The sequence below is a fragment of the Sciurus carolinensis genome, chromosome 1 (genome assembly GCF_902686445.1).
Source record: "Sciurus carolinensis chromosome 1, mSciCar1.2, whole genome shotgun sequence".
NCBI classification, from domain to species: domain Eukaryota; kingdom Metazoa; phylum Chordata; class Mammalia; order Rodentia; family Sciuridae; genus Sciurus; species Sciurus carolinensis.
Window position 1 is genome coordinate 117,666,038 of NC_062213.1, and position 23,086 is coordinate 117,689,123.

At 31.6% G+C, this 23,086-nt stretch overlaps 1 protein-coding gene across 4 annotated transcripts in view; it reads left to right on the plus strand.

The window, feature by feature from the left end:
• The window catches only part of Col11a1 (collagen type XI alpha 1 chain), a 215,792-nt gene that overhangs the window by 112,781 nt on the left and 79,925 nt on the right, over positions 1–23,086 (plus strand). For all 4 annotated transcript variants that reach the window (XM_047566809.1, XM_047566801.1, XM_047566819.1 and 1 more), the window contains 9 exons: positions 3,621–3,674; positions 5,373–5,480; positions 9,111–9,164; positions 13,717–13,770; positions 13,899–13,943; positions 14,064–14,117; positions 14,240–14,284; positions 18,154–18,207; positions 22,630–22,683. In XM_047566809.1, the coding sequence (XP_047422765.1) occupies positions 3,621–3,674; positions 5,373–5,480; positions 9,111–9,164; positions 13,717–13,770; positions 13,899–13,943; positions 14,064–14,117; positions 14,240–14,284; positions 18,154–18,207; positions 22,630–22,683 (522 nt within the window). The remainder of the gene's footprint in view (positions 1–3,620; positions 3,675–5,372; positions 5,481–9,110; positions 9,165–13,716; positions 13,771–13,898; positions 13,944–14,063; positions 14,118–14,239; positions 14,285–18,153; positions 18,208–22,629; positions 22,684–23,086) is intronic.

Genomic DNA, 23,086 nt, shown 5'->3' on the forward strand with positions numbered 1-23,086 from the left:
CATTCTCAGGGAGCCAGATCTGTTCAGCCCATCACAGAATCTAAAAAAAAAAACAAAAAAACAAAATAACAACAGAAAAACCCTATAGTCTAAGGAGAGTGCTAAAGAACAGAGGCAAAAGTGTGCCATGCAGAGTTAGTCTTGTATCCCTTTTTTTCTTACATGTATTTTTTTTTTTCTTTCTTTTTTTGGGTGCTGGGGTCTTACATGTATTTAACTTTGAAAATCATAGGGTTTGCTACCGGGTTTGGGCAATATCCAATTTTATGCTTATATAACTCTTTTCTAAAATCCCCAAAATTCATAAACTGAAATGTATTTTAAAACAACTGGAAGAAAGGAAGGCTTACCATCTGATGCTACTATACACAAAGAAGAGTGTTAGCAAGAGGGAAATAAAATTAAAACCAGGGAGAGGTAGATGAGAGGATTTATCTTAGACTGTGCATGAATACAGCATTTGTAAACCAATTGGCTTTGGCTAAGGAATATGAAATTCAGATTTTTTTCAGGTAAATGTTTAATTGAACAGGAGAGTCCCAAATCCTTCAAAGATTATTTTGAAATGTAAAGGAAATAGCATTAACTAGAATCATATTGGATTAATTTTTACTACTAAATTGCATAAAAAAATTAAAAGCAACACGGAGGCTTGAAGTATAAAATCTTAATATAACATTTAATATTGATTCCAAGGGCAATCATTTATTTCCACAGTCATAGTACTATAAAATAGCCCATAAGTAGCAATAGGGAATGGATAGCAAGGAGAGATCCCTTTCTCATACACATTAAAATTTATATTTTCTGGAAAGAACAAACTACTGAGATGCAGTAAAGGGTGCCGTACATTGTTGTATGACAAATGTGCAGATTGAATGAGCTCAGCAACTTGGATGATGATGCCAATTCATCCTGATCAGCAATGATGGTTGTTGAGCAGTGTCCTACTGAGCTGGTGGTGGTACAGAGTGACGGTTCAGATAGTGGTAATTTGCAATTATTTGGAGTATGTCCATGTAAAAAAATGTTGTCCCCATTTAGGATTTTGTGACCTTGCTAGAAAGAGAGGTAGTTGCAAAGTGACAGAGGTAAGTAAAACTATAGATGATGAGACACATGTGAGGAAAAACATACAATGAAAAAAAAAATACATACATTGCTTGTATGTAGGAAATATCTTGAGATTGTTGGTTGTTTTGAGTAGCATATCATTTCAGAAGAAACAAGTGTATATACAGGAAAGTAGTTAAATTTGTAAATTTGGAGTCAAAAGTTATGGATTCTGATTCAATTCCCATACTAAATAGATGAGTAATCTGAAAGATTACTCTCCCTGAGCCTCATTTTAAATCTCTAAAATAAGATTTTTCTAAAAAAAATTCTAAGGGGGCCTGGGGATATAACTCAGTTGGGTAGTGTGCTTGCCTTGCAAGCACAAGGCCCTGGGTTCAATCCCCAGCACTGAAAAAAAAAAAAAAAAAAAAAATCTAAGGTATTTCCAACTGTTTTGTTTTTATTTTTTCCAACATACTAATCAATTAGTATTTTATTTCCCTTGCTTTTTTTCTTTTCCCTTTTTCTGAATTACTTCAAACCTGATAATTTTAGGACTAGAAATATTAAATCTTGTTTTGTCATTTGTTTAAAGATTTGCCTAAAGAATTTGAATCATATATTTTTTTCCTTAATTGTGCACATGACAACAAAGTTTGACAGAAGCAGCATCCCTTTCACTGGGTTCCAGCTCCAAGTAAATAAATAAATAAATAAATAAGTCTGCTTGAAACAATTCTAAGGTCAGTTACTGATTCTTGGAGTACAGTATTTCTTAAACTAAACTTGGCAACTGTGTAATTGCCTTTCTCTCCAGGGAGAAGGTAGTGAAGACAACAGTTAATAGGAAGTTAAGTGGTCATTTTCAGCTCTCATGCCTCAGCACTTGCTCCAGTTACATTCAGTATAGAGAAAATTCTGCTCCTTTCAAGGTCATTTCACCACAAGAACATGAAAACCTTATACTTTCCTCCTGAGGAAAACTTCTACTGTCAGTTAGACAAGATAGTGGTTGGATCACTTTTTCTAGGTTTAGCGCTCACACTCAAATTGCCTGGTATTTGATATGTTCTGAACCTTCATGTACCTTGCTAAACTCCCACTGGAGCATGAATAATTTCCAAATGTTTCTTTGGTAAATGTTTATGCAATATAATGGTTTCAGAAGTCAAAAATACATTCAATGCTAGAAACTCAGTGGGTGTTTAGACGTGATTCTTACCTCTAGTATTTAGTGGAAAAGTGATTTCTGATCTACTCAGAACAGTAAGTCATATTGTTGCAATAAGAAACATAGCTGGGACACATTGAACAGACAGATTAATTTTAGGAGAAAAAGTTTGAGGTCAGGTAACACTTCTTAGCAAAATCATAAGCTGCATCATGAAAAGAGTGAAATATCACTAGATGTGCAGAGAAAGGAAAGCATTTGCAGGCATGTTATGAATGAAAACACAATAACTTAGTTTTTCTAGAATACAATCCCAAGTCTTGGGTGGAGATGGAGGGGGAATTCAAGACAAAAGTCTGATGAAATGGACAAGAGCTAGATCATAGTGTGGTAGGGGGCAGCTTATATTCATCATTACCCATTTGAAAACACTGAGGAATATAAAAATGAAAGTAATGTGATCAATTTTGTATTTGAGAGAGGTTATTTTGCGAGTATAAAGGGGAGATAAAAATATGTGTGTTCTTTCTAGCTTTGTTCTCAGACCCAGACTAAAGTGTCCTTTCCTCCAACTCTGAAAATTGTATCCATTTTGTACTACCAAATAAAATGCCAAACCACCTATCATACATCTCCTTCACAACTTGACTCAAAAACACCAGCAGCACCAGCATACCATCATCATCTTCTTCTTCTTCTTCAACATCATCTTGTCTTTCTTCTCTTTCCCATTGTACTTCATTCATACCAAAATTAATGCAAATGTTCTATCTTCTATGTTTTGTTTAAAACAAAAACCTTAAAATATTCCACAGTGTTTTCAATATATGAATTGTTCACTTAATGTTATTGAATACATAAATGATCATCCTCTAGAAATTTATTTTTTTTCTTGAAATTAAGAGATAGTAAAGTTGTTCATGAAGCTTTCAGATTTCAGTAGGAACAATAGGAAATATTTCTATAACCCCAATGTCTCCACTGCTAAAAGATGCCTAGTTTTAAGCATCTCTGCTCTGTGCATAAGGCACTACAATTAGCAGTCTGTACATATGAAGGATATTCTTTTTTCTTCCTATTCTCACCTGAAGAGATTATAATATAAAAAATCATGTTAAATTAGAAGGCCTTAATCTAAAGCAAAGGATAATAAGTGCATAATGTAAAATTCTTTGGTAAAAATTAGTAAATTAAGGGTAAAAACATTTTATTTGATAGACTAAGACTTTGTAATCCATGTTGAATGATAATTATTATATATTTATTTTTTCTTCATTTAAATAGCATAAGATATATGCTAATCACCTAATTATTAGCACTCATTTTATATAACCATATTTTAGATTTTTACACCTACCTGACTAAACTCTTGTTTATTCCATGTACTTTTTAGGGTGAAGATGGCTTTCCAGGATTCAAAGGTGACATGGGTCTTAAAGGTGACAGAGTGAGTAAAAAGAAAACTTGTACTAATACATAAAATTACATATTATACATGAATTCTAATCTTTAAAAATAGCAAGTGCAGGATAAATAAAATGTATTAAGATTTTGCTCACTTGGGTTTTATATGAATATCACACATTTTAAGTTTTGTGGAAATAGTATAGTACCACTTATCTTTTAGACATGCTTTTCTACTAACAATGGGATTATATCCCAATAAACTCATTATGTGTTGAAAATATTGTGAATTAAAATTACACTTCAAGTGTCTAACCTACTGCGTATCAGCTTAGCAGCACAATATACTGTGGAATATTAGTTGTTTATCTTGCTGGTCTCATGTTTGACTGAGAGCTGAGCCTCTCTATGGCTGCCCAGCAACTTGAGAGAATAGCAAACCACACATGATAGCCTGGGAGTAGAAAATCCAAAATATGAAGTATGGTTTCTATAGAATGCACATTGCTTTTTCCCCAAGGTAAAATAAAAGAATTTTAATTTGAACCATTGTAAGTTGAGGACTGTCTGTATAATATATACTTTGTGTATATTATATACAGTTCCTGACTTACAATTTTTGACATTATGATTCTTTGAATTTATGATTTGCACCATACAAACATTTTTCTATTTTTCACTCTCTATATAGTATTCAGTAAATTGAATGAGATACTCAGCACTATATTATGAAACAAGCTGTGTTAGAGGGTTTAGTCAACTGTAGACTACTGTAAATGTTCTGAGCACTTCTACAGTAGGCTAGGTTTAGCTATGAATTTTCATAGGTCAGTGTATTAAATGCATTTTGATTTAGGATATTTTCAGCTCACATGGATTTATTGAGATATAACCCTTTTGTAAGTCAAGAAGCATCTGAATATGACTGAGTATTATTGTGTCTAGACAGTTTTAGAGTACAATTATTAAATTACATTAAGTAATTTGATAGGCTTGTTCTAAATTTAGTTCTTCTGTAGTGAGCTGTGCTGCCTGGAAACTTCCTTTCTGCAACTTTTGTAAATTTTCAGTAGTCTTGAATTTCAGGGTCTAAGAATAGAATTTTTTCTCTGGATATGAGCACTAAAAAACAAGAAATAGTTTTATTTATCTAAAGCAAATTAGATGCTTTATTGGGAATATTTCTTTTATAACTAATATAATGTACCTGTACCTCTGAGTGAAAAAGCATACTGTAGAAGACCTTGGTTTTGCCCAAATTCACATAAAACTGTGTTTGGGATGGGAGACAATAACTTTGAATCTCAGTTCCTAATTCCTTAAAGATAAAAATGAAATCTAAAATGAAAATAGTTTTTCTTGTGTTTCAAATGATGATTTCCAAAGTTGCTTTCAATCTTTATTCTTATTGCTTTCTCTTTCAGTCTCTCTCTGCCTGTGTCTCTTTCTTTGTCTCTGTCCTATCTGTGTCATTCTCTAACACAAATGTCTTAAAAGCAAGATAACATCGTATATGATAGCTTCTGACTTCTGAAGATTTTCAGTATGTTGGTTATATTTAGTTGTTTATTCAGAAATGGAGCAATTGAAGAAGTCAAACCCTTGCAAACTTCCTTGTCAAACATAAAACACAAATAAACAAACCAGAAGTTGAAGAATCTGACTCTCCAATAGATTAGAATCTCTGCCTGTTAGGATCCATTTATGTTTTAAGTTATAAGATGTTATCTCTATACTTCAGGGAGAAGTTGGTCAAATTGGTCCAAGAGGAGAAGATGGTCCTGAAGGCCCCAAAGGTCGCGCAGGTCCCACTGGAGACCCAGGTCCTTCTGGTCAAGCAGGAGAGAAGGTTGGTGAAACTCTAAATGTACAGGTCCTTATGGAAGATGCTTCACTGCCCTTTTAAATACTTTTCATCATTAATGTCAGGATGCTAAAGGAATCTATTAGATTTCAAGTCGATTCATATACTACCCAGAGTATAATCATGAGAAGAGCATGCCGGAGTCCAGCCCTAACAGGAGTCCATGGGTTCCACACCGGTAAACGGGGCGCGGGGAGACAGCGTCGGCGATGGATGGAGAATGAAAGACACAGACTCTAGTTCTGAGGCAATCACTCCCACTTTATTCTGGGGAAGGCTGGGTTTATATACATTTTTCTTCAGGCTATAATGACAATCTTGTGGTTAATATTAAAGAAGTTTTCAAAGCATAGGCAGAAATTGTTTTTAACAAGGAACAGAAAATTATGAGAAAACAGTAACCTTACAGATTATCCTTACCTATTCACAATTGTTTTAAGAATATCTAACTACCTCGGTGAACTAATACAATATTTACTTCCTTAATATCTAAATTCTATGTGACCTAAGACTATTCTTATTATTCTCACGGTTAAAACAATAGACAAGTAATCTCATGTGACTATCTCTACTAGGTCCATCTGGTTAATATCTGAATTGCTGAGTTAAGGGGTACAGTAGGGCAGCAGTCCCTATTGTAATTGTGCACCAACGTTTATTATAGGGGTGACATATTCTTTGTAGGAAGGAAGGAATGTTATGAAACCTTATTCTTATACCTCACCACCACACATGAACAAAACCATCGTTAAAATTTAACCAGCCTGTTGGAGACAAAGGCAGATCTACAACTATTTTCTCCAGAGGCTTTCAGGGACTCATTGTACGGTTGCAAAATTGTTTTTAATTTTGTTAGTGGTAAAGACCCATTGTTTTTCAGATTGTAGGTAATATTTTCTGGAATTTTTGTTGTATTCCCTTCATCCCCTTAAGCAATCCGTTCAGACTGAAATGAGTAATATATTATCAGAGAAAACACCATGCTTCGGAGCAAAACATCCGGCAATTCCTTTTAGGATGAGCCTTTGCAATCATCCTCCAGAGGATCTTTGTCAAGCACTGGATGGAATTCCGGACGCCCCCGCAAGAGCACATTTATCTCTTTTCACTCATGCTTATTTTCTTGATCCCTCTGCTCTCCTCAGCCATACAGGATCAACTCTTCCACATTAGATGCTGAGAAATTAAGAATGAAAAAAGGATGAAAGAGTCAATAAAAGACGTTCTCTGCTTATTTTTTTGGATCAAGTAGAATCATTTTTATATCTCAAACCAAAATATACAATATTTTTAACCATATATTTTCACTGGATAAGTATTTTTAAAAATATTTATTTTCAGACCTATTTTCAAGAAATTTTAATTCAGGTTGACACAAGCATCTCTTGCAGTTTGAAACATACCTAGAAAATTCCGATATTCATTGTTCTGAGAAACAATGTATGTATGAAAAATATTTGCAATCACTGCATTTACATTTAAATGTAACATGAGGCAATGTTAAAATTATATCTCAGGACCATTTAGTGAAGATTAACTTTTAAAAATATTCCATGAAGTTAAATTGAAAAGAAAAAACTAGCTAGAAATATCTATGGTAAATATTATCCCATTATGCACACTAAAGCAAATATGTTTAGATCCTGGTGGTGAAATTTAAATGATTTCTCTATTTTTATACATACATACGTCTATATTTTCTATAATAAGCATGCCTGTTATTCTATAAGATAAAGAAGTTCCATGCTTTGAGAAAGCTCTAATATTTTCACCTCTATATCATCCGATCCAGAAGGAAAATGTGTTACAGTATTATGTGAAGATTGTAACTATTCAAATAAAAAAAATTTCTTCATATCATTGGCAATCATCTGATATGACAATTCTACCGTTTCCCATTTTAAAAAATTTGCCATGTGTGAATTGATGAAAAACATTGTGTTTGCGCAATGCAAGGAAAAGATAGGGAGAAGACAAGGGCTCACCAGACTGTTACACCCCTCTACTTAAGTGCTGAGTTGCCCACAGTTCAAGGATTAACCTGGGACTTTGCTCTTTTCTCCACCCGATTCTCTTATGTGTCTGAGGTATCAGCAGTTTCTGTTACCTCACAGTTCTTCATCTTTAACACTTCCTAAGTCTATATGCATTTGTTGGAGTTGTCTGTCACCATATTGAAAAAATAAACACATATTCTGCCTGGATTTATTTTAAAATGATTCTAAAATGAGTAAGAGTATACATTCTAATGTAGTAATTAGCATAGAACATAGATAGTTTTGTGATCATAATTAGAGAATTTCATTAACCTTGAAATCAATGGAGTAAAACAAGCTATGAGAACGTAATGTATCCAAGGGGACATCATTATTAGTATGCTTCTTAGGGCTTGTTTGCATATTTTCTATCTGAAGACTGCTTATCTATGCAATGTTAATCATAACTCCATCAACTCTTTAGTTCAATCTATAATAATGAGGTCATCAACTATGTTCTTAATTTCTTGCCTTGCTTTATACAGTAAAATGTTAATTTTGTTCATGAAGTTCTGCTCATTCTTTAATAATACTTGTACAATGCAATACAAAATGGTTTATTTCCATTATTTTTTTAAGTGTACATTGGAAATGACACTTCAGTCTTGCTAATGTTTAAGACATCAGTGCATAATATTTTGTATATTACGTATGCCTTTATAAGTATCTTATTATAGAAAATGATGTACAGTAAAATTCCACATTTTATTCATTTATCATTCTTTTTTTATTTTCTTATTAATGATTTGTTTATTAAGTAATTTCAGGTCCTAATTTTTTAGAATGACTTTTGAAGCCTTTTATTATTTGTTGCACATTGTTAGAATTCTTTATGATTTATACTATATTTTAGCAATTACAGATTGGATCATAACCTCTTTGTACCAATATAAAATAGTTGCATATGCGGGTGCCCACTAGAAAGAAGTAACTCTCCACAAAAGTCATCATTATTAGTTATCACCCTCATTGTGTAACAAATTTATTAACCAGGTTTATCCAATATTTGAATAAATTAAAAAATTGCTCAAAATTTAATTCATAATATCTTAATGTATTTATTCATACTTTACTTATTGAGAAAAAGTTAAATAACTTCCTCACTTGCTATATATTTAGGTTGTGAAAAATTAAATAATTTTACTGGAAAGATTTGTTTCTGCTGGAGCAATATGATCTGAATGTAGCTCCAACATCATGAACTATCTTGAAAGAATATTTAATGTTGAAAAAGCCTAACCATTGTTTTGTTGTTGTTGTTTGTTTATTTATTTTTTTGGTTATGCCTGAGAGTTCACAAAAGGTAACAACTTTCTTTAGCTAGGATTCTATGTCCCCAAAGAAGGTCTTATCCCTCACACAATAGAGGTTAAATTAGGCAACATTAAAGTATCAAAAACATGTCAAAAGCCACAATTTCCTTTTCCTATGGAAATGAAGAAATGTGATGTAAATAAAATACAATAAACACTTTAAAATCTTTCTTTAGATGTACAAATATGTGGTTCTAATATTTATAAAACTGATTAAAATTTTCACTGAAGTGTAATTCTACTTTTTTTTTTTTTTTAAACTTTAGGGGAAACTTGGAGTTCCAGGATTGCCAGGATATCCAGGAAGACAAGGTCCTAAGGTAAAATATTAGCTTGAGTTTTGTAGTTTATCAACATGTTATGAAAGCACTTAATATTGATCACCTTTGATTATCTCACAGTTGGTAGCAGAGAGGAGATGGGAATATAAAATATGATTCCACAAGCAACAATCGGGGTATGTGGGCTCTGGAGTGCATGGATCTTAGAGGGAACATGGATTGAAGGATTCTAGGACCTAGCATCATTGAAGGAAGGCATCGTTGGCTACTTCCTTGTGTTTGGAATAAAGACTCTTCCAAGGAGGAACATTAGACTATATCAAAGTCATCAAGTGGATGACATGTGATAGACGACAGCTTTTGATTTCATTTCTTTGCTCTGCAGGCTTGAGTTGCCACTGGATTTCTTTTATAGAGTTGTAATACATCTTTCATACACCCTGTTGACCTCATTTTCACCAGTATTTGTTTCCCAGGACAGCCATAACAAATCACAGAAACTCTGACCTACAACCACGGAAATTTACTTTCTCCACATTGTGGAGGCCGAAAGTCTGAAGTCGAGATATGCACAGGGCCACACTCCCTATCAAGCTTCTAGGGAAGAATGTGTCCTGGCCTCTCCCAGCTCCTAGTGGCTCTGGGTATCCCTTGGCTTATGCCAGCATGTCTCCAGTCTCTGCCCATTTTTTACATGGTCTTTTTTCCTGCTTGTCTGTTTCTTTACTTTGGTGTCTTATAAGGATATTTGTCATTAGATTTAAGAATCACTTGGATAATTCAGGACAATCTCCTTTCAAGATCCTTAATTTCATTTGAGGATGACCAGACATTTTTCCCCCCTTCCAAATAAGGTAGCATTTACAGATTTCAGATTTTGGACATGCATATATCTATTTTCTTGTGGGGGGTAGGGTGGTCACTGTTAACCCCAGTATACCCATGAATCCTGTTTTTGAGTATTCGAAATACACTTATTTTATGGAAAAAAGATGGTTTTAAAATTGTGTTATCTCAAGTACTAATTTTTCTCCAGCTAACTATGCAATTTTATTAAGGCTATACTTGCTGCATTGACTAGGTACATTAAGATAGTTAAATTAATTAATACACAAATATTGATTTTTAATATTAGAGGGTTCATTCTATTCTTTTAACTATATGTAGATGAGAGTATCTTTATTAATCTATCTCCCTATATATCACAGTAGGACACATTTACACATAATACATAAGAGTAGATAAGGAAAATCCTGGTTGTATAATATCCTCAAACATATATTTGTTAATAATTTCATATATAACCAGGGTGAGACAGAAATGCCCCTCCCCTAACAAAAGGTGGACGTCATGTAATTGTGTCCCTTATTGCCTAGTAGTGACACAATTTTAGGCTTGTCATGTTTTGTCTCATAGTTTTTCATAAGAAGCTCATATAATATTTTGAACTCTTCTAAAATGACTCATACCATTTGTGATTTAAAAATAATACAAGTATCATTTAAAAGTTTTTCAGTACATTGAAATTTTTGACTAATTATTTTGACCTTTTAAATATTATCTCTAATATATTGCTCTGTCAGTTACCGTCCTTTCAAATGTCAACATTTTTTCACAAATATTTTAAGAAGCCATTCGCTACATAATATTTGGCCTTACACTGTGATTAGATGACTTCATGAATTCTTGATCTGTTTGCTAGACTGAACTGCAATTGTGGTGTTGTTTTGTTTTGCCTTGAACTTAGAAAACTGCCATAATATTTCTTGAATGAACACAATTTTATTTTATGAGTTTATCTGAAATTCTGATTTTTTTGGTTTCTTCTAAGTCATTTCTTTGATTAGTATTCTTTGAATTCTTTTTATTAGCAAAATGCAACAGAATGACTAAAGAGAAATATTTCTTTTTAGAAGAATCACAAGTATTTCTAATTCTTTAACTTAAATGTCAGAAATCTTGGTTTTTATTTTTTATATTGCTTTTTACATAACTAAATTTTTTCTATGATCAAATAACTTTTAGGTTTCTCATTTCTAAAACAAAAAATGATGGGTACATTAAAGATCAAAGATTGCCTCACATTTTTTTTCTACGTGGAAGCCAATGAATTTTGAATGGAATTAAGTCTTTACTACAGTAAGAGTGGAATTTGATTGCTCATCTCTTTGAAGCAGTTTAAGGACTATAATTAGACACTTTAATTTATACAGTGTCTTAGAAGCAATGTAAATCGTAATGGGAACTCAAAAGTCACACCATTGTATTTTAAGATGATAGTGTTTCAAAATGTAAAATTTATCTCTAGATAGTGTGCTTTAAAATTCAAATGGCATTTGAAATAATTTTGAAAGTTTCACTTTTATTAAATGAGATAATTTTGCCATTATTCTTTGACATTATAGTCACTTTTGGTTTTCGTTTCTTATGTATAAAATCAGGTAATGCCTTTTCACAGAGTCTGTAGTTTGTTGATAATCCCTCATATAAGAAAAGAAAGATACTATTCCCATATACACTTAACTTGTGGGTTGGACTCTGTTTTTTCCACTGATTTCCTAGGGCAGAGATGATGTAAAAATAGATGTATTGAAAATAAAATAGATACATGAGAACAATTTGCTTAAATGAGTATTTATAAATATGATTAGTTATCTGGTCAAGTCAAGACAGAACTAAATATTTGTTCCCAAGTAAAATTTAATGAAAGTAAATTATTCTTATATTATCTTGTCAAATTCCTGAAATAGTCATACGGTAAAATTCTACCAGATACAACTTTATCTGATTTTCTGTAGAGAACAAAAACTTTGAAAGTCCTTCACAAAATGTAATTAGCAGAGATTTCTCCCCCAGTATTTCATTTCCAACAATTATCTTTAGGTTCAACAGGAGTTAACTCTAAAGTTATGAATCAGAATATGCTGAAAAATGGGTCATAAAAATAAATTTAGCAGTGTATACTTTGGATTACTATTTTGACCATCAACTGCCATAGGTCTTTACATACAATTTTCCTTATTTGCTTTAATAGCACCTGTGGAAGAAATTGGTAACATTCAACTTACTTGCTTAGCATGTAATATTCATCATTTTCAAAATGGAAATAGAGCTAACTAGTTATCTCCCACGTATTGATAATATTTCACACTACCTGCTCTTCCTGTACATGCTTAAGAAACAACTTCCAAGATTTCCAAACATTGAATAAGCAGATTCATGGACCCTCTATCGGATTGTATATTTTAATTTCCATATGTATGGAGTATGACTTGCCAATTCATATTTTCAACAATAATTCAGATTATTCTCATACAGAGGAACCACTTATCACTCGGAGAAAGATTATTTTAGGGCTAGTTCAGTGCAAGTTAGTTAATTAAGAGAAGCACAGGATTTGTTCAAGTCAAAAGAAATTTAGTTATATTTCCATTAATGCATGAGGACATGTAAAATTTTGAATGTCCACTAGTCTCAGCTAGAGACTTTACACATTATTGAACTTAATCCATACAATGGTCTAAATAGGAAAGGCAAATATTGAGAAACCCTCCAGCCATCTCCAGGGACTTAGAGTTAATAAAATGATTTGAACTTTGATCTGTATGTCTTGATTCAATGAAAAGACGAGTCTCAGTCTTGATCAGAGAAATATCTGACAAGATGAAAAATCTGGGATTAGACACAAGGTCAAAAAGAGCAATCTGGTTATTGGAGATTATATTATATTCCATCTGTAAAATGTTGTCATTAGTGACCAAAATGGAATAATGATTTAATGTATTTATTGCATTTTAAAATAATTATTGCATTATATATTATTATTATTATTTCATTACCTTGTATTCCTTTATTCCAGTCTCCCATAACTTTCAAAGTATCTGTAAAATATGCATTATTGACCTCATTTTGCAAAAGAAAAAAATATACTCAAACAGGATAAGTAATATACACAACTTACTTACTGATGTGCAGCAGGCAGAAATCTTGAATTTATGTCTTTGGAATACTAAACATAGGATTTAATTGTTTAGTACCTGGCTTTGTTTGGTAATCACATTCATGGGTCAAATAGAAAACGTGGAAGAAGTTGACCAGCCTATATGACGTATCCAGTTCTAAAAATATATAAATATTCAGCTAAAATAATACATATATGAATATAATAATGTTAATTCAGGAAAAACAACTTCATAGAGCCTCTTTTTTAATGTTTGACTGGTCATGCTAGCGTCAAAGCAAGAATGTAGACTATTAAGTTAAAAATATATTTTACACAAAATATCCTTGGATTGCTGTTTTATAAGAGTTATAATATTTTATTAATTATTTGACTTTGAAGTTAAATACTAAACATATTTTATTAATTCATGCTTTCAATGCTTCCAGGATTTCAGATGTCATTGTAAGTTCATTTTCAAATATATAAGTGGAGCTCATGTGGTTCCTTGAAATTTTATATATGATTTTAATTATATTTTCATTTAAATATTACCAGCTGTGTCAGAATTTGTTTTCCAAAAGAATCACAGCTTTTGGCCAGCAAGTCTTAATTATCATATTCACTGTTTGTTATTTTTTGTCATTTTAGGGTTCCACTGGATTTCCTGGGTTTCCAGGTGCCAATGGGGAGAAAGGTGCACGGGTATGATATTTAAGTGTGTTATCCTGAACTAGCTACTGTAAATGTCCTTGCATGAGAAACATCTTTCAACCCCACCCCCACAATTTACTGTAGTATACAGCACATGGAAACTGAACTGTCTTTGGCAGGGAGTTGCTGGCAAGCCAGGCCCTCGGGGTCAGCGTGGTCCAACGGTGAGTGCTTTTATTTAAAATAATGACTTTCATTTGGAATTTTATTTTTCAATACAATGTTTCTATGCCTTTGGATTTGCTTGGAATTAGATCAGTTTCATATTTTGCTCACATATACAGGGTCCTCGAGGTTCCAGAGGTGCAAGAGGTCCCACTGGGAAACCTGGTGCAAAGGTATTGTTGGCACTTGTTTCAGCTGATCTTTATTGCAAATTCCTTTTCTGGAGGATGGATGCCATAACAAGGATACAAAACTGATTTTTCTTTTTTCTTTCTTCTTTTTTTTTTGCTACTAGGGTACTTCGGGAGGTGATGGCCCTCCTGGCCCTCCAGGTGAAAGAGTACGTATGATCCAGTCCCATAATTTAAAATGAAAATGAGTACTTTGGCAAGTGTTTTATACTTCTGAAAAAAAAATATATGTACACATTCATCAACAAAAAATTTAGTCTGAGTTAAAAAATTCTATATTCTTTAATTTACTTTGCCCTGCCAACATAGAAGCTTTATTGGTTTTATGCAACTTCTTTTGTTAAAGAAATGAGAGAAATAATTTGTGTAATTGGCCTAAGATATCACTCTTAAACTCAAGCCAATGTAAATTTTTAATTTTAAATGTGCTTAAAACACCTATGCCCTCTCATCCACTTGTCTTGTTTTCCATATTAATACTCAATTTGTCTGAGCTGGCAGCAAAATTATGCTGGTACTATGTAAGCTACCAGTGGCCATTAAGCCACAATCAATATAAATTCAACTCAAGACAAAACATCTATTCCAGTAAATAGAAAAACAATTTAGTAAATTGATTTTCAACTGATAGAAAATAAAACAAAGTACAGATGAGCAAGCATGCCCTTTGTTTGACTTTTTTGGCAAAATGCAGTTTTTCTTAAGAGTCAGATTTTTTTTAAATATTTTCCTCTTACAAAATTTTAAATATTAAGATCTGTATTACAATCAAAGATATTAGAATCATTGTCTAGTATCTGTAATTGCTTTCAGTACCACATAGTCATATTAGTATATTTTATTTATTATTATTTGAAAATTAAAGTGGATCTTTTGCAAAAGGAAAACAAACACCCTGTGAAGTACACCTCAAAACTGAGAAAGAGTAGTTTTGTTATTTTGAGAAAGAAACAGTGAGTGAAACTTGGTGTTTATATATGACAAAAATTTGATTGGATAAGAATAAATGTTCAGTTAGACTTACTTTCTGACCTTGGCTCATATTTAATTAAATTAAACTTTCCAAACATTTCTCACTCTCTGAATTATTCCCAAATTAAGTCCATTCATCCTGCACCTTTTGAGTTGATAAATAATAAACATATTTGATATCTTTTATGGTTAAAGACATTCAATATGTTAGACGAATCACTAAACAAATTAGAATAATTTAACAAATTGTAGCACAACTGATTTTTGTTTTTAAAGCACACACTATATTCTCTTTTAGTGCTTTATTTATGCATCCCAGAATTTTACGATCAACAATGTTTCTTTTAAGTAAATATGCTTTATCTTTTCTTTTTTAGTAGTATTTTTATTTGCTTTTTTGTGGTGCTGGGGATCATACCCCAGGCCTTACATATGCAGACAAATGGTCTATCACTGAGCCACATCCCCAGCTTGTAAATACACTTTCAATGTATTTACATTTTAATTTGGAAATAGTTGTTAGATCCAACAGAATGAGTACTTGTAATTGTAAAAATACTCTGAGAGTGAGAAAAGTACATTTTTGAGGATCAAAGTAAAGGGTAATTTTGTCTTTTTAAAAAATTAATCTGGAAAGATTCATTTTCAACAAAAATTTGAGAGCTTTCCATTTCTAAAAACAGAGAACCTATTTCCTATGTTTTTTTCTCTGTACTAAAAGGGACACTTCTCTTAATATACCCTTATTTTTCTTAAATATCATGAGCTATTTTACATTATGTCTTAAGGACACTTGAAGAATTACAGAAGTAATGCTATAATTTATTTTCTTCAAAATATATTAATGGGAGGTTTGGTGATATAATTTGGAGTACCATTAGAGATACAATATCTATTTTTGCCACCTTCTGTGACTATCTTTAAAATATATTAATGTTTAACTATGTAAGTATGATATGTGTATATATATGTGTATGTATATGTGTTTATGCATGTGTGTGTGTATATATATACATGCATATACATCATTAGTAAATTAAATGTGATCCCTCAAAAATCACAATTTGCAGATCACATATGACTGTCATTGAAGAGTTAAATAGATTTAATTGAGTCTAAGGTTACCAGATTTAGCAAAATATATATATTTTATATATATATATATATATATATAAAACAGAACTAAAATACCTAATTAAATTTGAATTTTTCATTAAAAATGAATAATTTTGGCATATGCATGCCCCTTGTAATATTTTGAAAATATGAAAAACTATTCATTATTTATCTAAAAATTAAATTTAATTAGACAGTGGATATATTACATGGTGATCATATTTGGGTCCAACACAATATTTACACTGAGTCTTTAAACATTTTTTACCTTACCCAGAAACTGTAGTAGTCCCTCTTTACCTTTACCTGCCATGGGTTCAACAATATGTGCAATTTCAAGTAGATGAACAAAGGGATGTTTTATGTTCCAAGTGGTACTGAACAGAAGGAGATGAAATTTCACCATGTGTAAAACAATATAATTTAAAACCTATAAATTATTTATTTCTAGAATGTTATGTTTAATTGATCACTAGTACCTAATACTGTGGAAAGTGAAATCACAGAAAATGGGGACTACTATTTTTGATTAGTAGAAGGAAAATATGTGAAAAATTTTCTGTGGAATTTTATAAAGCAAGACTCATTTGTTCTTTATTTTCATTGAAATATTGATTTTGAAAATGTCTTTCTTGAAGAAATTTAAATTTAAAATTGAATTTTATTTGAAAAATATCAAAATTTCATAAAGGAAATATGTTTGAGTTAGGGGAATTGAGTGTACTATAAAACCTTAAAAGTGCTATTTAAAATTTTTTATTTAAATGAGACATTTTGTTCTCTTAAGTTATTATAAATATTTAAGAATCATATTTTAATAATTTAATGGTAGTATAAAAACTTATAAATTACTCATATTTTCCCAGTGTTTTATTAATTTCGGGTTGCACATTTTTTAACTATATGTATAAATTTGAAATTCTTTTTGATTTCAGGATCTGATGCTGGTTATAGGAAAAGCTTATGCTTATTTCAGAACTAGCATTGCCTTAAGAATAGTAATGAAATTTTCCTTGAGAAGGCTAAATTGATAGTTTAAAAAGAATATACTCTATTAAAGACCAGCATTAGTAAACTTCATTTGGATTAGAAAATAGATAAATCCTATCCCATTGTATTACTTAATAAATTTGATTTCTATTATCTTTCATTTTGCATATCTTCTTTTTATGACTACAATTATTACGTTCTGGCATGTACAGAATTATCTTTTACCGATTCTTTTCTTTCACCAACACAATCATCATAATAGGATCCACTTTATGCATTTTAAAGATATGTAAATAAGAAAGTTGAATAATATTGTTAATTATCAAGCCAAGAATAATATTATAAAAGCATATTTAGACTGAATGTTAATGTAAATAATTGTACAATAAAGTTCTTTTTATTTTTCCATTTTACTTTTATACAAGTAAAATGAGATATTGACATTCTCAAATATATTTTGTTTACAAATATTGAAGGTATCTTGTATGATCATTTTGAAATATTCACTTATTTTCCCTTGTATTTGTGACTGACTAGAGCCAGAGCATATATGGAGTCAATTTTAAACATATTTTTCTTTTGGAGAAGTATGGAATTGAATTGAACTTTTCCTTCTATGAATGTTTCTAGCCAATATGCAAAGTAAAAAAATCTGTGGAACTTATTGATACCTGTGTGTTTCTATTGGCTTTTTATATGAACTCTAAATATTTATAGTGCTCCTGAGGTACAGGCATTGACATGATGTACAATTTTAGGTAGTGAAAAACTAGTTTGCTTTTCTATTAGTACTGGTTATCATGTCATAGTACAATAGTTTTGTCATTATAGTGAAGAAGTTGTATGCTGCTTTGTATTTTATCTGTATAAATAAGCCACAAGGCATGGAGGTGTGTCTTTCCAGGCATATCATTAAGTTTTCTGTACTCTTTACTTTCAGGGTCCTCAAGGACCTCAGGGTCCAGTTGGATTTCCTGGTCCAAAAGGTCCTCCTGTGAGTATCATTATTTCCTTTTCTTTCTTTATTTTAAAATATTTTCACAATTTTGAGAGTCGTAGTTTACAGTTTAACTCATTTTGAGATGTAGAGGTTGATTAAATCCCTATAAAAGCAAAGTTGAAAATAAAATATGAAAGAATACATTTTCTATTTATGAACTCAAAGAATTTTCATATAAACATCTCTTATTTTGCATTATTTTAAAGTATAACAAAGACTTAAATATTATGAATATTACTTTGTCATGCTACTGAAGTGAATATTATTTAAATATTAGTGTACAATAAATATTCTCAATTATTAAATATTTGATGTGTTAGAATTTCTCTGTTATCTTTCACTATCAAATTACATCTTGCAAATGGAATCTTGCATCCCTCTTCAGTTATCACTTTCTAAACTCCTTCCAACATTCTGATATACTTATATCACATTGAGAGTTATATATTTTTATTGTTTTTGTCTCTACAAAGCATTCTTCTTAGAAAACGTAATGGTAATACTTATTGAATTATATTTTTATAAAATTCTGTTTAGTATAATGCTTTTTTGAATATCATCATTAAATAGTTTCCCAAAGTTAATTGAAATGCTTTATTTTCATATTTAAATATTCATGGGAACATAAGTCATGTTCAGTTGTTTCCTTTCTTTCTTTATTCCTCCTTCTCTCTCTCCCTTCCTTCCTTCCTTAATTCAGTTTCTTTTTGTACACGAGAATTAACTGATCCATCTCTCTAGTGCAGTGGTTCTCAAAATGCTTGTTGTGGCCCAGAAGCATAAGCTACACTTGGGATATTGGTAGAAACACAAAAATCTCACCTGCCAGCTATGTTTTAATTAGTCATCCAGATATTTCTGATTCATAACAGTTTGTGAATCATTGTTCTAGCGTAGACTGGAAAATATTTTCCAAACTTTAGCGTGCATACAAATCAGGTTGGTGAATCGTGTTATTTTAAAATACCTACTTGAATTAAATGTTAGCTGTTGAGGCTATCACTTACTTTTTACAATAGTTTTAGACACTGCTTAGAATATTATCTTAACACAGAACAGTTTGGCTTTATTACCACTAACATCAGGTTGTTATCTATATTATAGGATTATAAGTGAATTGGGACAAATAGCTACTATTAATATATTGATACTACCTGCACATAATGTATTTCGCTCACTGGGTTGTGTTCTAAATGTAATATTGTCTGTGCAATTTCATAGAAAATTGAAAACATGGTTGCTAAAGTGATTGTGTACATATATTTTCATGTTTTTAAGTATTCTGGAGCCATGTGTATAGATCATTTTGTCCAAAAACAAAAACAAAACAAAGCAAAATTTTAAAAACGTGAGACATATAACCTTAACATTATCATACTTATATGTCCTATATATTTGTTTACATGGTTACAAATTGTTTCCCCATGTGATATGATTTTGTTGTCAAAGAGATCCATTGGACTCATTTTTCCTCAGACTTTTTCAATCTGTTCTATCAGTATCTTTCAGTAAGTTTTGAGCCAGTGATCATATACTCATTTTGTCTCTAAGAGGTATTAGAATTATAGTAAATGCCTACACTTGAGAAGCACACAGTCTGTTTGGAGGGACATGGCACCGTTGAGGAGCTTTGCTGTCCCTTCTGAATAAAGTGGTTTGGTTACTGTTCACTGTCAAGTGAAATAGTACAATATGAACTATAAATGCCTAACATTTTTCTGCTGTGCAGTTTTATGAAAGAAATACCTTCATCTCTTTGATATAGAAAGAAGAAATTGATCCCAGTGACTTGGGAGGCTGAGACAGGAGTATTGCAAGTTTAAAACCAGCCTCAACAACTTATCAGCTGGGGGTATGCTCAGTGGTTAAGCACCCATAGGTTCAATCCTCAGTACCAAAGTGGAGTGGGACTGAGGATAAAGAAGAAATGGAGGTGGAGGGATAGAACCTGTCTCTTCCCACAGACTAATCACACACACACGTACACACAAACACCACAAAGATTGATTACTTGGAATGTTCCTTTTGATTCTTTTACTTTCACATTATTGTTCCCATATTTGGAGAGTATATAGTTATCTCATTTAAGAAAAATTTTAACTTTAAATGATTAAAATTTATAGCATTATTATTATGAGGAACATTCATTTTTGTAGAAAAAAAAATAATCAAGCCTAGTGCCCATGAGTGGCACTCACTAAATAAGTGTTTTTTTCACTAAATAGTTTTAAAACTATTTAGAGGAATCTTTCAACAGATTGCCTCTTCTGGTATATATGCACCTCAGATTATATGAATTTGTTTCCCCTGTTCTTCACTAACTAAATTAAAAGGATAACCTATTTTGATGAATAAAATTATCATTTATAAATATATTATTTGGCAATTATTTGGCTTTATTTTATTGGGTAGTAGTGGGAAGCCATTATATTTATTTAGGATTAATTGCCTAATAATAGAAGTACATATTTGGATCAAGAAAAGTGGTGATCATATTGATCCTACAGATCATTAACACTTTTCCTCAGACTGTCTAGGAACACCACTAAAAATCATGTTGCATTCATCCTAGCATGACCTCACTTAGATCTAAGATCACTATTTTAAAGGATTATAATTTTTGTAACAAATGTTTCATCTCTATCAGCAAATATAGTGAAATATTTAATTTTAATATTTATAGACTTGGTATATCTTGTACTGATTGCAGAGCTCATCATTCAAGAAGTATTTTAGTGTGATGAAGACCAAACTCACATTTATGATCCTTTAGCTGTCTTCCTCTGTTTTTAGTAAATTTTTTATAATTATCTGAAATTGATATTACATTAATTCCAACTGTATCAAAATAGAGACAAAGCAGAGAGATTGTTTTTATTTGTTGTTTTGGCAAAACAAATCTAGATGAAATCTTCTAGAATTAACTACCCATTTTTTTTGTGTTTCACTTCTAAACTGATGGCAAACCATCATCTTATATTACTTTAGACTTAGTGAGTAATGCATACATGTCTAATATATGTTTTTAATGAACAAATGTTGAAGTGACATCCAAGAATGTTTGGGACCTTGGAGCTCTGGTTTTGTTCTTTGGGAGGAGGATGGCACTAGAAGTACCTCACTGGATGTTCCTGGAAAACTTGAGCAAATCACTGAGCAAGCTGGATCCTGTGAAATATAACGAGTTTTTGATCTGCACTGGTAATTCACAGAACCACCTGTATGCCGATATAGAAGAGGACAGGGAGCAGAGATGGTTCTGGGCAGTGTCAAGAACTGTTCTGAGGCATGTGAGCCATCCTGGAGAAAACCTTACTCACATGAGAGAAAACTATCTGTAAAAATGGTCTTATTTTGAAATGAAGTCTTTTGTTCAAACTCGTTTCATATCAACACATAAAAAACAGATATTTGAAAATAAATTTATTAAAAATTTGACTTGTAGTGGGAAGGGTAATTGAGATAACACTTGTAAAAAATGACACAGATGTTGTCATCAAAAATGTCGGTATTAAAATGATCATCTCTTTTCATTTAGCCAGAAGTGTGGGACTATTTCTCTCTATACCTATTTATCATGTTTTGAAATTTGAATTGACACTTAATGGTTTCTGGGGAGAATAAATAATTTATAAGGCAGTCTAAAGAAGCTATCTATCTCTACTAAGACTTTAAGAATAGAAGCCTTGGAGAGTTGTTTGCTTTACATACTTAGTTACTTGCTTCACCTATCTCTTCAGACATGACAAAGACAGCACCCATTAGAGAAAGCAATATCATGGCAGAGTTACTCTCCAGTACTTAATAAGAATTTTACTTCCAAGAAGGTATCTAAGAAAACTGAGTGGGAAAAATTGGCCTTTATCACTTCCAGAACTGAGCATAGCATATTGTTTCCTTTACTTAAAGCAATTTTAGAGGTAAAGTGCCTTTGTTTTTTTAAGTTTCATTCCTTTCTCATTCTTGGCAGTTAGAAGTTTGGATCACCACTAGAGGACACTATCTTTCTCTGTTATCCATGTTTCAGTACACAGAGAATTGAGTTACAAACACATCACACACAAAACATTATTTGTTAAGTTTGAAGAATAATTTTGCAAAAATAAAATTGCAAACCTATGCAAATATGGTTTAAAAAGAAATGCAATGAAATAAATTCATTTAATTGTAAAAGGTTCAGAATAGAATTCTACATTTTTTTTTTTTTTTTGGTCTCAGTTACAGCTGTAGAATTATGTTAAAGAGATACATGTGTGCATGCTGCCATATATGAAACTGAACATCGCCAAGTATGACATCAATAGAACATCAAAATATAATGTCCAGTGAAATATTGGTAAATTGTCTAACATATTACTTTTAGGCTCTAATTAAAGAAATATTTACATTATGGGTGTTTAAAACTTGTGATTTCAGGGTCCACCTGGGAAGGATGGACTGCCAGGACACCCTGGACAACGTGGTGAGACTGTAAGTAACTATTTCTGAGTGAAATTTTCAATCTTTAGTACTTCATCCATTCATAGAAAGCTACTTTGTCATTAACACTTAAAGGACCAGCTTGAGAACAATGTAGGAATGAATTCCATTAGCCCTTTTATTAAAACCGATGAATAAATCCATAAGTAGACCTATGTTTGTAAACAAATATCCTTGGTAAAACTGTTATGTTAATTGATATAATTGTTCTTATTGTCAATAATAGTACTTTGATAATGGTTGATGGAGAAGAGCCCATTATTTTTTGGATGCCTTCACAAGATTGTCACGTATTACCATAAGCCATGCACATAACCCAGCATTCTTTTTTCCAGAACTAAAGAGTGATTTCTGCTGATATTAGAACCATAAGAGTATAATTGGTATGGAACTA